The 14,054-nt window shown below is 44.6% G+C and overlaps 1 protein-coding gene across 1 annotated transcript; it reads left to right on the top strand.

The window, feature by feature from the left end:
* Nucleotides 1-709: 709 nt before the first annotated feature.
* LOC123052552 (tRNA wybutosine-synthesizing protein 2/3/4) lies at nt 710-9,081 on the top strand. The gene is made up of 11 exons (XM_044475791.1): nt 710-1,212; nt 1,316-1,506; nt 3,583-3,848; nt 4,313-4,738; nt 4,840-5,994; nt 6,144-6,273; nt 6,519-6,754; nt 6,835-6,970; nt 7,052-7,128; nt 8,569-8,675; nt 8,777-9,081. Exons 1-11 carry the CDS (start codon nt 774-776, stop codon nt 8,875-8,877), a joined length of 3,264 nt encoding a protein of 1,087 aa, XP_044331726.1. The 5' UTR covers nt 710-773; the 3' UTR covers nt 8,878-9,081.
* The last annotated feature ends 4,973 nt before the right edge of the window (nt 9,082-14,054 follow it).

Below are 14,054 nucleotides of genomic sequence, written 5' to 3'. Positions count from 1 at the left end.
CCCCTTAGAATCTGATGCAACAACTAAGTTGTGGATGTGGAGATCTTGTGCATGCTATATTCAAGAATATCAGGGTCATCAACTCCTCCGATCACGAGGGCTGAGCTACCCAAAAAAGTTCCCGTTGCATCTCGGCAAACAGCCGCCACTGAGCCCCAGAGTCCCTTGCGACAAGCCGCATCGACGTGAATTTTTGCATGGCCCGGTGGCGGTGCTTTTGGGCGCGGGGCGATTGCATTGGCCATAGGCGCAGTTTGCTGGTTCTGAGCCTGAGCTGGTGCAGCCACCAGATTCAGTTCCTGGAGGTATCTGTTGATGAAACCATTGATAGTTTGGGGGCTTGGGAATAAACCCTCATGAATAGCTTTCAGTCTCGCTGCCCAAATAGCCCATAGTGTAACCGAAAGCTTCACAAAAAGTCATGCGATAACGAACTCATGAGGGTGAATAACCATTGTTTAGCTTTTGGCTCCGTAATACTAGTTGCTAGGGTTTGCGCCAATTCGTCATCCACAAGAGCCCAAGTGCACCTTGACATAGTACACTTCAAGAGGAGACTTAACTTTTTTTTAGGAAAAAGAGGAGACTTAACTTTTTTTTTTTGAGAATACTTAACTAGTTTTTTTTGAGACACACTTAACTTAACTAGTGATTTCGTCGGCAAGGCGCCGATTAATTTGCGGGCCCAATCTTCTACGTACCATCTTTCAACAAAAACCTCTTCCGCAGCCTAAACCTCGGAAAAGCCCAACCCAAACCCTAAAGCCACCTCCATGGACTTCGCTCGCCGGAAAGCGGCGGCGCTGGCCGCGCTCTCCTCGCCGGCGCCGGACAAGTCACCGAAAGGCGGCGTAGACGCCCCCATCGCCCCGCTCCTCGACGCGCTGAACTCCAACGCGGATCTCTTCACCACGTCCTCCTGCTCCGGCCGCATCTCAGTTCTCGCGCAGCCCTCGCCGCAGTCCCAAGCGGCCGACCCCAAGCCCAAGAAGAAGGCCCGGGGCGGCGGGTGGTTGTACATCTCGCACGACCCCGCTGACCCGGACGCAGTTGTAGAGCTCCTGTTCGGTGGGACTGGATGCGGAGAGAGGGGTGGAGGGGATGAGCTCGTGTTCAGGTTCGAGCCGATGATCGTGGCGGTGGAGTGCAGGGATGCTGCGGCAGCCGCGGCGCTCGTGGCCGCTGCAATCGGGGCGGGGTTCCGGGAGTCAGGTGAGCCGGTTTGTACATCTCGGGTTTACGTAGTAGAGTTCAGGTGGCGTGCTTGATTGACTTATTGTGTTCCATTTGCTTGCAATGTTGATGCCTTTTTTAGGTATCACAAGCTTGCAAAGACGGGCAATGGTAGCAATAAGATGTTCAATTCGCATGGAGGTGCCTCTTGGTCTGACAAATGAACTTGTTGTTTCTCCCGAGTACATCCGGTACCTTGTTAGAATTGCCAACTGTAAGATGGAGGCAAACAAGAAACGAATGGATGGCTTTCTAGACGTTTTGCAGTCAAAGGTATTTTGATTCTGCATCCTAGCAGATATTCTCATTTTCTTTTACTCTTACTGGCATTATTACTCCCTCGTTTGTTTAACCATTAGTCCATTACCATGCGCTTAGGCAAGTGTTATGTGAAGTTTGAACATGTATTTGCTGACATATATATTAGTGCATATCAAGTTTAAATGGATTTTCAGTTGTCTTTTCCCAGACAGACTAGCCATGTTATTTTTAGTCAAGTAAACTCAATTAAGGAGTTATGATATACTCAACTTGTGAACAAAGACACGGATGCACTAGGAAGAACGAGCTCACATTGTCACCGTAGTGGTGCAAATAGTATGGTGCTTATCTCATGCATTGAAACAAACTGAACTATAATGAGCAACTACCATGGTTCTGCCAACAGTAATGCAATCGACTCCTCAAACCAGGTTGATGCAGACTACACTCAACCAGCTTGCAGCGTTTACACATGAGCACTCTTATGTGCATGCGCCACAACCTGACCTTATGCATGGACTCAATGTAACTCCCCGACCAAACCCACCGGTTCCTGACTGTTGCGCCTGGGATCTGACTGGTCCCACATACCAAGTACCAACACTAGTCTTTCCTGCGCACTTTTTCCTTACTCGTGCGCACCCGGAATCAACTTCCCAGCTGGTCACCCATCCTCAAATTGCTCCAAGCCAAGCACGCTTAACTTTGAGTTTCTTTTGGTTGGGCTCCCGGAAAAGAAGACGCACCTTGTTTATATGAATCATTCCTATTAAACTGGGATGTCACATACCCCCCCCCCCCTCTCAAAGGAACTGACGTCCCCATTGGCCCAACAGGAATGTTACATGCCAGCATCCACATGTGCCCCATGTATGCATCACTGACCCGCACACACCCGTGTAACCGCGAGGGTCGGCTCTGATACCAATTGTAACGCCTCGACAAAACCCACTGGTTACTGGCCGTTGCGCGTGGTATTTAGACTGGCCCCACATACCAACACTAGTCTTTCCTGCACACTTAGTCCTCACTCGTGCGCACCTGGGTCAATCACCCATCCTCAAATTGCTCCAAGCCAAACACGCTTAACTTTGAGGTTCCTTTCGGTTGGGCTCCCAGAAAAGAAGGCACACCTTGTTTATACGAGTAGTCTATCATTCCTATTAAGCCAGGATGTCACACTCAATTGCGCATGCATGGCTAGTTTAAACATACCTAGAAGTACTTGTGACAAGGTCACCCCCTTAATCTTGTTCTTGTTTGATCACCTCCTCTCTGTGCATCTTAGCATTGCCGGTTCGTCGTCAATGAAATTAGCATGCCCCTTTTCCATCTTCTTCGGGTTGCAGAACTTCTAAATGAAGTCTCTTTAGTCCTGGCGGTTATAGCAGCAAGCCTTTGCCTTGTCGAAGGTGCAATTTTCTTGTCGGGGTCATGTCTGCGTATTCCCATCTCTGCCCTGGAACCTCACTTGGCGCATGCGGGTGGTAGGTGCTCACCTTCCTCCTTATTGGGTTTTCCTTGAACACCTTTAGGTGCTAAATACTCATTTGCGCAATATCACACCCAAGTCCCTGAATTGGTTGAGGGTGCAGAGGATTTTCACTAGCATTTGTGTCAAGGCTTGCAACATGTTACCGACCATATACAATTCTTTTGTCTTCTCTTCTAGGCACGTAGCATTTACATCTTGCTTATAACAGGGATGACTCTCGTAGACCCATCAAGTGACCAGCCTTCGTGCATGCAGATGTTGTAGAATTCATCCTTGGTGGTCCGCAGCTTGGTTTTCATCACTAGGTTGATGCGCGCATAGATGGTTAATGATATGCAAATGTATGTGGATCTTGCTATATGGGATGCTGTAGTCATTCCTCAAAGGAGTCAATCATTGATTATGTCACCTTGGCCAGCCCAAATCTTTTTAGTGTCACCGTATGAATAGCCAAATGCAGTTGAAGCGGATGCAGTTAGAATCTTTAGGACAGTCATACAGTGACTTTAAGAGGAATAATTGTTTGAAATTTCAGAAGCTATACACTACTGGGTTTGTTTCTTGTAACATATTGTTTCCTTTCAAACTGCCAGGGTCTGCCAGGTATATCTGGGTTGCAAGTTCGTACCAAAAAAGACGATCATTCTTTGGGCTCTGAAGTTCAGGCGTCACTCAATCAGAGTGTACAAACACATGATGAACTGTTAGTTACGGAAAAGAGACGTGACAGCTATAATTGTGACGCTGGTACCAAAGGTGATTGTGGAATTGGTGAGAATTCAATAGAAGGGTCATATTATGAAAATCGAGATGCTGTACGCAACAACATTGCGAAGCATGGTTTTGGTAATGCTGAACGGCATGTTCTTATAACTCTCCTTTTCTCCATCTGTTCTATTATTATTATTTCCATAGTGACATTTTTTTTGGCCTTTTGGATCCTTTAATGCATATTTGACATCATTTTGATATTGAGAAAATTATTACAAGTACATGCTGGGTATGTATGCTTGGCCTGTCACGGCAATATTCTTTTGGTAAATATTGGCTTAATTAAGAAAAACATCAGTGCAAGGTTTTGCCGTTGTGTTTTAGCTCGCCAGCGAGTCAATTGGTTACCTGTCAGACTATGTTACTAAGCCATGGTTGTTTTCCTGCACCAAATCATAAATATTCTATTGCTTCCCTAAAAGATAAATATTTTATTGCACAAGTGACAAGTCCTTATTCTATCACTGGGCATCAGTTTTATTTGTATGTTTGCACTCATGATACAGCTGCTATATCACTAACCCTTTTTGTTCCTTCTGTTGTATACTGTAGATTAATGCATGAGGGAAAACTATCAGCATCATCGGGAATTAGAAGTTCCCATCTTTCTATTACTGAGTTGAAGATCAGTGGTGAACCAGTTGAGAAGCTCTTCTTATGGGGCCAATCTGCTTGTGCGTTTACTATTGGAGGAAAGCAGCAGGTCCTAACTTTCGGTGGTTTTGGAGGACCAGGAAGACATTCAAGAAGAAATTATTCCCTTCTGCTTGATCGCACATCTGGGTTGTTGAAGGAAATAAACGTTAAAGATTCACCTTCACCACGGATGGGTCATACAACTACTGCAGTAGGCAACCATATTTATGCTGTTGGAGGTAGGGCTGGTCCTTCAGAAATTCTTGGTGATGTCTGGGTTTTGCAAAGCACAGAAAATAGATGGTCAAGAGTAGAGTGCAGTGGGGATATTTTCCATCCTAGGTACTGAAATTCCTGATGACTACACAAAATTAAACTAGTACATAATGATAATAATATTATAAAGACATTCATTTCATGGAAGTCTTTCATCCTGTATGCAGGCACCGACATGCTGCTGCAGCAGCAGCTTTGAAAATATATGTGTTTGGTGGACTCAGTAATGAAGGCATATATTCTTGTTTGAATATATTGGACACAGAAAGCATGCGATGGAATGTGATTTCTGCTGCTGGTGAATGGCCATGTGCTCGACATTCACATTCTCTGGTGTCTTATGGGTCAACACTGTTCATGTTTGGGGGTCATGATGGTCAGCGGGCACTGAATGATTTTTATAGTTTTGATACAACAACACTTAGTTGGAACAAAGAAATCACTAGCGGAAGAACTCCCTCTCCTAGATTTTCACATTGCATGTTCATCTATAAACACTATATTGGGATACTTGGTGGTTGCCCAATCAGAGAAAACAACCAAGAAATAGCATTGCTACACTTAAAGCATAGAGTCTGGTTCCATGTCTCCATTCCAGCTCTAGGTCAATGCCTTTGTGTGCGTAGCTCATCTGTTGTCACCGATGATGATCTTGTTGTTATTGGCGGTGGTGCATCTTGCTATGCATTTGGAACAAAATTTTGTCAACCAGTAAAAATTGATCTTCATTTGCTGGAGTCAGTATTTGAACTTGCTTACAAGAAAAACGACAATGCCGTACAGAGTTGGGATGCAACATATACAATGGATTTAAAAGAACGTGAGCAAAATGGCACCTTTATTAGTCATAAGGTGAAGTCAATGGTTGATGCTGCTACTAATGGTATTGCTGGTTCAGATCCTCTGGTTTTCCAATTGGAAAAGAAATATGCCAAATTAGCGAAGGATATTCTGAAAAAGTTTGGATGGTTGGACCTTGCTAGAAAAGTTCGAGTGAGCCAGGATAATGTCCTTGTTCTTTTTCCTGTTAGTAGAAACTTCCACACCTTAGTCACTGATCAACATTCCAAGTTGCTAGATGATGATTCATGTATCTCTAAAGGACTATTGGGATGTCCGGAAAAGAAGCTTATCGGTGATAGCATTGCTCTTCATGAAGCATTGGAAATACTATCATCGTTCCATGGTTCTTTTTTGAAAGATGAACTAGCTCTCAGCCGAAAAGCTTATAAATCTCCTCAAATCATCATGAGAGAACTTATATCTTCTCTACTGGAAAGAAAAGGAATGCCCTCTTGGTTGTTAGAGCAGCTGCCAACTAGGTCTGTTCTCACTGGCCTGCTTAGAATAGGTGTACTTATTATTCTGAAAACTAGAAGTACAAGTAGTATGGAAACATACTAGTTAAAATAAAAATATATGTCTTGTTCAGACATCTTACTTGCTGAAATTTTAATTTTTTGATGTCCAGGTGGGAAACCTTAGGTGATATCACCGTGCTTCCAAAGACTTGTTTTAAGGACCTGCTGTGGGAATCAGTTAGAGAAGAACTTTGGCAACTAGTTGCCAAGTCGCTTGGGGCGCAACGTCTTGCACGCCAAGTAAGTTACTATGAGTTTCCACTCTCTAAGTGGCAGTAAAATACTTGGAATCTGAAACTAAAACAGTTGCCATGTCATATTATAGATTATAATATGTCGTGTCCACTTTAAGCACATACCTCCTGATGTAAGGTGCTGCTTATTGAATAACTTATGACATCTATGTGTTTCCATTAGCAGGTTGAAAGCAGTTCCTTCTTTTGAGGATGTGAATATGTGATTGACTTGGTCTTCCTGTTTTGCAGGGGAAAATCATGCCAAATGGCACAAGAGATAGTACATTAGAACTTCTTGTGGGTGATAATGGGTGGGTAACCCATTATGAAAATGGCATCTCTTATTCACTCGATGCAACAAAATGCATGTTTTCTTCTGGTAATCGCTCTGAGAAGCTTCGAATGGGACAGCTTGATTGTAGAGATGAAGTGGTTGTGGACTTGTTTTCCGGAATTGGATACTTTGTGCTCCCATTTCTTGTGAAGTATATTCTCGATGACATCCTTGGTCTTAGTTCTAAGTGATTTTCTTTCCCTTCAAAATATAATCCTTATTTCTTTGCAGGGCTAATGCGAAGTTGGTTTATGCATGTGAATGGAATCCACATGCTCTGGAGGCTCTTCAGCGGAATGTAATGGACAACCATGTAGCAGATCGATGCGTTATACTTGAAGGAGATAACCGTTTGACAGCACCAAAAGTATGCGGTGAACACATTTCATTTGTTGAGCTAAATACCTGCACTATGATGGCTGCTTACTGTTTTCCTTCCTTTAATCAGGGGGTTGCTGATCGTGTTTGTCTTGGGCTGATACCCTCCAGTGAATGTAGCTGGGCTACTGCTGTTAGGGCTTTGAGGTAATTTCTCTTCACCACCACCACGGTGCTAATTACTTTGGGAGCTTCTCGTTGACTGATTCCGTGCTGTTAGTGCTTGCAAGCTTGGTTTGGCCTACTCCATGGGACCAGCTGGGATTACATTTTAAGTCATAAAAATTAATTCAATAATGTTATTGCCACGATCCTTATATTGTAAATTATGTGACTCCCTGCATGTTAAAATCAAAAGAAAAATATTTTTCTTAACTTTGCTTCTCACTGGACCCACAGACCCGCTCAGCCCATCTGCTTTAGAGTCTGGATACGCTTGAGATGCCCAATGATGCGGCACTACCTCTTATGTGTTGTCCTGGTTCAATGGGGCCATCAACAGCTATCGTGGATACAAACGACTGAGCGCAGACCGCAGAAGCATCATAACATGTATCATTCCATCTTATATTATGGATAACAGGAACACAAAAGTAAATACACCATCGTAAGCAGAACTCTGTAATTATGCCTTTAATCCAGCAAATCAATACAACATGAAACAAAGCCTTTTGGAAAGCACTAGATAGTAAGGGTTCATTCAGTTTGGAGGAAACCAAAACGTCAAAATTAGAAGTAGTATAGGAATGTGATAGGAAGGAATTGCATTGCCTCGTTCCTGTGCAAAACATGAGCTTTGGGTGGATGTGTAGTTTCCTCCAAAAACACAGGAATTAGAAGTAGTATAGGAATGTGATAGGATGGCACTTGCCATCGTAAGAAATTGCATTGCCTCGTTCCTATGCAAAACATGAGCTTTGGGGGATGTGTAGTTTCCTCCAAAAACACAGGAAAAGAATAGTATTCCTGAGGAATTCCTGTACTCATTTCCTACAAACCGAATGCGTCTATAGGAAACTTTCCTCTGGAATCCCCATTCCTGTGTTTTTCCTACGGAAATCCTCCAAATCGAATGAGGCCTAAGAATGTAGAGCAAAACTAGCAGAGAGAGGTACCTTGTTTGCCATTTCAACATTACAGCTTACAGGTGCAAAAAATAATTCATACAGTCTAGCAGTTTGGTGTGACCTATAATAGCATCTATTTCTAGGTTGTTTTTACACGACAAAAATGCCTTCATGAATATTCTTTCAATGTACCTAGGCAAAAAAGGAAGGCTGAGCTTGGTTTTTTTTGGAGTAAAGGCAGTGCCACATATCAGAAGTGTTCTCTTTTATTACAATCAGAAGTAGTGTTATTTTTTATTAGAGTGAACTATTGGGAAAAGTGAATGCCCTATTAATTACATCATCATCACATCTTTCACGCAAGTGTGTAGTCTGTTATAGACAGGTTTGCCAGCGAATGGGCTGTATGGTTACATTCTTCTGCAACTGTATACTAGTACCTTACAGAATTTTGTCAAGTTTGTTGGTGCAGAATGAATATCTTAAGTCTTGATTCTGTTATGTTCCCTACATGTACTAGGGTTGGCGGAGGCGTATTACATATACATGGGAACGTCAACGACTCAGATGAGGCGCGCTGGTTGGACAATGTTGTTGAATCCATCAGTAGCATTGCGACAGCTCGTGGTACAGCGTGTCTTTAGTGTTCAGCTAGCAAGCATTTGTTATTCTTGTCGAAACACATAATTCTTGTCCTTACACGCCATGGGCTGTTGTCTGTGTCTCAGGACTGTCTTGGAAAGTCTCTCTGGAGCATGTCGAACGAGTCAAATGGTATGGGCCGCACATTCGACATGTCGTAGCTGATGTCAGATGCGGGTCAAACTGACAAAACGAAAGCAGCTGAAGATGGTCCGTTTTATGCTTGGGGACTTTGGACTTAAGTGTAACATGCTCCCCCTTTTTGCCGTTCTTAAGGGAGGAATTTTTGTACTCTAGAAAAGAAAAGAAGGAAGCATGTTCTGGTACTTTTTTCTTAAATCAGCATGTTCTAGTACTTAAATATACAATAAAATATTCACAATTGTGTGTACATAGAGGAGTTACTAGCAAAAGTGCTCAGGGGATCCAATATAGACTAATACATGTTCACAAACTTGAAAAAACACACTTTAGTTTTGCTATATATATCACTCGAACTATGTTAGGTTTCACCCAAAAGTTTATTCCTCTAATGGTCCAGAGGGACTTAATTTTTTTTGGTAAATACGGAGTAGAGTGGTGGGGTCTTTGTAAAAAATGTCACTCACCAATTGTGTCTTTTAATGGATGACACACAAATCATCATCACCAATTGAGTCTTTTATATAAGTTGTGATGATGAACTACTGGGTCTTCTATAGAAGTTGAGAGGATGGCCTAAATGGTTTCAATATCCTTTGTTCATGTGCAATGGTATTTAACAATTGTTCATGGGAAATATCTAGTGTCAGGGGATCTCTCCTGCCCTAGGAGCTCCCAGCTGTTGGACCATGGATCCAACGGTCCATGGGGGCTACGGGTGGATAGTTGCATAATGAAACTATGAGCCTTCGGTTGAGAGGACATCTTATATGCGTTGTGACAGGGAGGTATATGTCGATCCTAATCCAACCAGTTTCAAGAGCATCTCCAACCGGACCCTCTGTTAGGACATGTCTCTCTCTAAGTGGTTTTGGTGTTGATGACAATGCGTTTTGCAGACTAACCGTGTGCATTGAGAATTTCAGAGGTTCATATCGATGGCACAAGATGGTTTGTTTCCCCTCGGATAAGCAAAGAGTGAAGACAGGTTTGCCAGCGTTTCTTTTCTTTTGATTCAAGTCGTAGGAAATCCGTACTATTAAGAAGGGGTCCACGTTGGAAGGTATGGGTGGAATCAACACGTACACAACCTAAATGCTCCCACATTTCCTTTCCCAACGTTGGAGCAGTTCATCTGTTGTGTTTTGGTCCTACTCGCAGTTACCAAGTGGTAGTACCGCTAGTACCCACGGTAGCATCGCTTATGTGGTACTTCCGCTCGTTGTACCACGGCTACTATCGTTTGGTTCTCTGTGAGGCCTCCAGTATTTCGCGGTAGTACCGCTGACGCTAATGGTAGTACCGCTTTGTGGTACTTCCGCTCTTGTGTCGCGCCTACTACCGTTGGATTCTCTGTTAGCCCGTTGATAATTCGTGGTACTACCGCTTATTTTAGCCGGTAGTATCGCTCCAGCAGAATTACCGTGCTAGTACCGCTATGGTACCCGATTCATCCCGGCCCAAAAAAGCCTGACCCGGCCCGGGTCCGGGCCCGTCATATCTGCTTTTTAACGAAGAGGCCCGGCCCGAGGCCCGACGAGCTTTTGCTGTGATGGGCCGGGCTTGAGTGTGACGCCCCCGATTCGACCGTACACTAATCATACACGTAAATGTGTACGATCAAGATCAGGGACTCACGGAAGATATCACAACACAACTCTAGACACAAATCAAAATAATACAAGCTTTATATTACAAACCAGGGGCCTCGAGGGCTTGAATACATAGCTCGATACATAAGCGAGTCAGCGGAAACAACAATATCTGAGTACATACATAAGTTAAACAAGGATGCCTTAAGAAGGCAAGCACAAAAATAACAACGATCGAAGAGGCAAGGCCTCCTGCCTGGGACCTCCTAACTACTCCTGGTCGTCGACGGTCTCCATGTAGTAGCATCCGTCGGCGGTGGCATCTGGCTCCAGAGATCCACCAACTGGTTGCATCAACCGGAAAGAAGAAAGAAGGGGGAATGGGGGTAGCAAAGCAACCGTGAGTACTCATCTAAAGTACTCGCAAGCATCAGATCTATACTAAGTATGCATTGGTATCAAATGGAAGGGTTGTATCCGTGGACTGAACTGCAGAATGCCAGAATAGAGGGGAAGGCCTAGCCTATCGAAGACTAGCATCTTCAAGCAGCTCCAAGCATCTTGCAGCATGTAGAAGAGTAAAGAATAGCAGTTTATAATTAACAAGCATGTTGTAGTATCAACGCCCAGAGATCCTTCCTCGACTCCCTGCGAGAAAGCAATCCCGGAGCCACATATCCATCACATATATCAAGTATCCATTTCTAGTTGTATAAGATCAGGATACAAATCTGAACGTCCATTACCGTGGACACGGTATTCGAATATATATCTTCCCTACAGGGGTGCACCACGTTTTCCAACACGCTCGATCACTCTGGCCGGACACACCTTTCTGGGGTCAATGCCCGGCCTTGGAAGATCAACACGTCGTAGCCCTACCTAGGCTCAGCAGAGAGGTCCCCGCCGGTCTACATCCTAAGCACTCCGGGGTCTGGGCCCATCGCCCGTTGCACTCCGCGTCGTTGCGAGCAGGGCGGACCAGGCTCCACCATTACAGGATGGTGCCGGCCCAGCCGTGCCGCAATGCTGAACTGGACGTCTGACAAAGCTTCGGCTGATACTGCGACGTCGAGGCCCATAACTATTCTCACGTGGTGGTTAGTGCGTAAAGGCCAAAGGCCAATTCAGACCAAATACCCAAACCTGTTAGTGCATTATCAATTAAAGTAGTGACGGCTGTCGGGACAAGTCCGGAGCTATCACCCCTCCTGGGTGATACCGCTAAACAGCCAGCCGCCACTGTGACATCGCACGGGTGCTCTCCGGGCCCGCCCGGCTTCACAACGGTCTCAAGTACAGTCAAGGCAACTGTGTGTCCAGACATCAAGGGGAAAACCCGAGGAATCACCCCCGGTGGATTCCACTCGATGTAATCATCAAGGTGAACGTAAGAGGATCCACCCTCGAGGTTCACACTTGAGGTGTTGCACGACAGAGCCGTAACGGGAATGGTGAAAGAGGAAATCACCCTCGTTGACCACGACCGAATAGTTACACTACAGAATTATCATCAGGAGTGCGTTATGAGGGATCGCCCTCGGCACTCGATAGTAGCTCTGCAGAGTCGAGCAACAAAAGGGGCGTGATGTGATGTGAGGTGTCGGGCTCCGGTCGTCGATCACGTTGATCGAGTCGTCGATGATGAAGCAGGGGCGACAAGGACAAGGTGGGGGTCACTGATGGATCACTATCCAACCTATACTAAGCAGTTTAGGATAAGCAGGTAGGTAACAATAGCAGGTACAAAAGCAGGCTATGCATCAGAATAGGAGCAATCAAATACAGTAGCAAAATCTAATGCAAGCATGAGAGAATGGAATGGGCGATATCGGGATGATCAAAGGGGGGCTTGCCTGGAAGCTCCGCTGAAAGGGAAGAAGGGTCGTCGTCGACGTAGTCAATCACAGTGGCATCAGCATTGGTCTCGGGGTCTACCGGAGAGAAGAGGGGGAAGAAACAGTAAATACAAGCAAACATAAGCATGGCATGACGATACGCTGCGCTAGGGGTGACCTATCGTAGTGCTACACGATACCGGCGAAGGGGGATAACATCCGGGAAAGTTTCCCCGAAGTTTGGCATTTTCGGACAGATGAAACGTAGGGGAAAGGTTACATGTTTGCTATGCTAGGTGCACGTGGCAGATGAACGGAGAGCGTATTTGAATTCGTGTCGTCGTTCTGAGCAACTTTCATGTATAAAACTTTTTCATCCGAGTTACGAATTATTTTCTATGATTTTTCAAAGTTTTAATAATATTCTAAAATTACTATTAATTCGAAAATAAAGAATAAATGCGGGTACCCAGCTCTATATACACAAAAGTGCACACCGAGGATGACAAGTGGGCCAGGGGTCCCAGTTGACCCAGTCAACTACCCAGTCAGAGTTGACCGGTCAAAGTGAACAACATCAGTGGGACCCAGCTGTTATAGACAGTAGCTAAATTTATTTTGGTTATTGATACGTCTCCGTCGTATCTACTTTTCCAAACACTTTTGCCCTTGTTTTGGACTCTAACTTGCATGATTTGAATGTAACTAACCCGGACTGACGCTGTTTTCAGCAGACTTTCCATGGTGTTATTTATGTGCAGAAACAAAAGTTCTCGGAATGACCTGAAACTCCACGGAACATCTATTTGGAAAATAAGAAAAATACCGGAAGAAAAATTCACGTCAGGGGGGCCCACACCCTGCCCACGAGGGTGGGGGACGCGCCCTACCTCGTGGCCCCCCTGACGCTCCACCGACCTCAACTCCAACTCCATATATTCACTTTCGGGGAGAAAAAAATCAAAGAGAAGGATTCATCGCGTTTTACGATACGGAGCCGCTGCCAAGCCCTAAAACCTCTCGGGAGGGCTGATCTGGAGGCCGTTCGGGGCTCCGGAGAGGGGGATTCGCCGCCGCCGTCATCATCAACCATCCTCCATCACCAATTTCATGATGCTCACCGCCGTGCGTGAGTAATTCCATCGTAGGCTTCTGGACGGTGATGGGTTGGATGAGATCTATCATGTAATCGAGTTAGTTTTGTTAGGGTTTGATCCCTAGTATCCACTATGTTCTGAGATTGATGTTGCTATGACTTTGCTATGCTTAATGCTTGTCACTAGGGCCCGAGTGCCATGATTTCAGATCTGAACCTATTATGTTTTCATGAATATATGTGAGTTCTTGATCCTATCTTGCAAGTCTATAGTCACCTACTATGTGTTATGATCCGGCAACCCCGAAGTGACAATAATCGGGACCACTCCCGGTGATGACCATAGTTTGAGGAGTTCATGTATTCACTATGTGTTAATGCTTTGTCCCGGTACTCTATTAAAAGGAGGCCTTAATATCCCTTAGTTTCCATTAGGACCCCGCTGCCACGGGAGGGTAGGACAAAAGATGTCATGCAAGTTCTTTTCCATAAGCACGTATGACTATATTCGGAATACATGCCTACATTACATTGATGAATTGGAGCTAGTTCTGTGTCACCCTATGTTATGACTGTTACATGATGAACCGCATCCGGCATAATTCTCCATAACCGATCCAATGCCTACGAGCTTTTCACATATTGTTCTTCGCTTATTTACTTTTCTGTTGCTACTGTTACAATCACTATAAAACAC

This window comes from Triticum aestivum, chromosome 2D (genome assembly GCF_018294505.1).
Source record: "Triticum aestivum cultivar Chinese Spring chromosome 2D, IWGSC CS RefSeq v2.1, whole genome shotgun sequence".
Classification (NCBI taxonomy): Eukaryota; Viridiplantae; Streptophyta; class Magnoliopsida; order Poales; family Poaceae; genus Triticum; species Triticum aestivum.
Note: the sequence above shows the minus strand (reverse complement) of the source record. Positions and strands in the feature narration are given on the sequence as shown.

Excerpts from the sequence above, each read along its gene's own strand:
- LOC123052552 (XM_044475791.1), top strand. The coding sequence starts at position 774 with ATGGACTTCGCTCGCCGGAAAGCGGCGGCGCTGGCCGCGCTCTCCTCG. Across the intron at positions 6,755-6,834 it reads GTGCTCCCATTTCTTGTGAA|GGCTAATGCGAAGTTGGTTT; the intron begins GTATATTCTCGA and ends ATTTCTTTGCAG. Across the intron at positions 7,129-8,568 it reads ACTGCTGTTAGGGCTTTGAG|GGTTGGCGGAGGCGTATTAC; the intron begins GTAATTTCTCTT and ends TACATGTACTAG.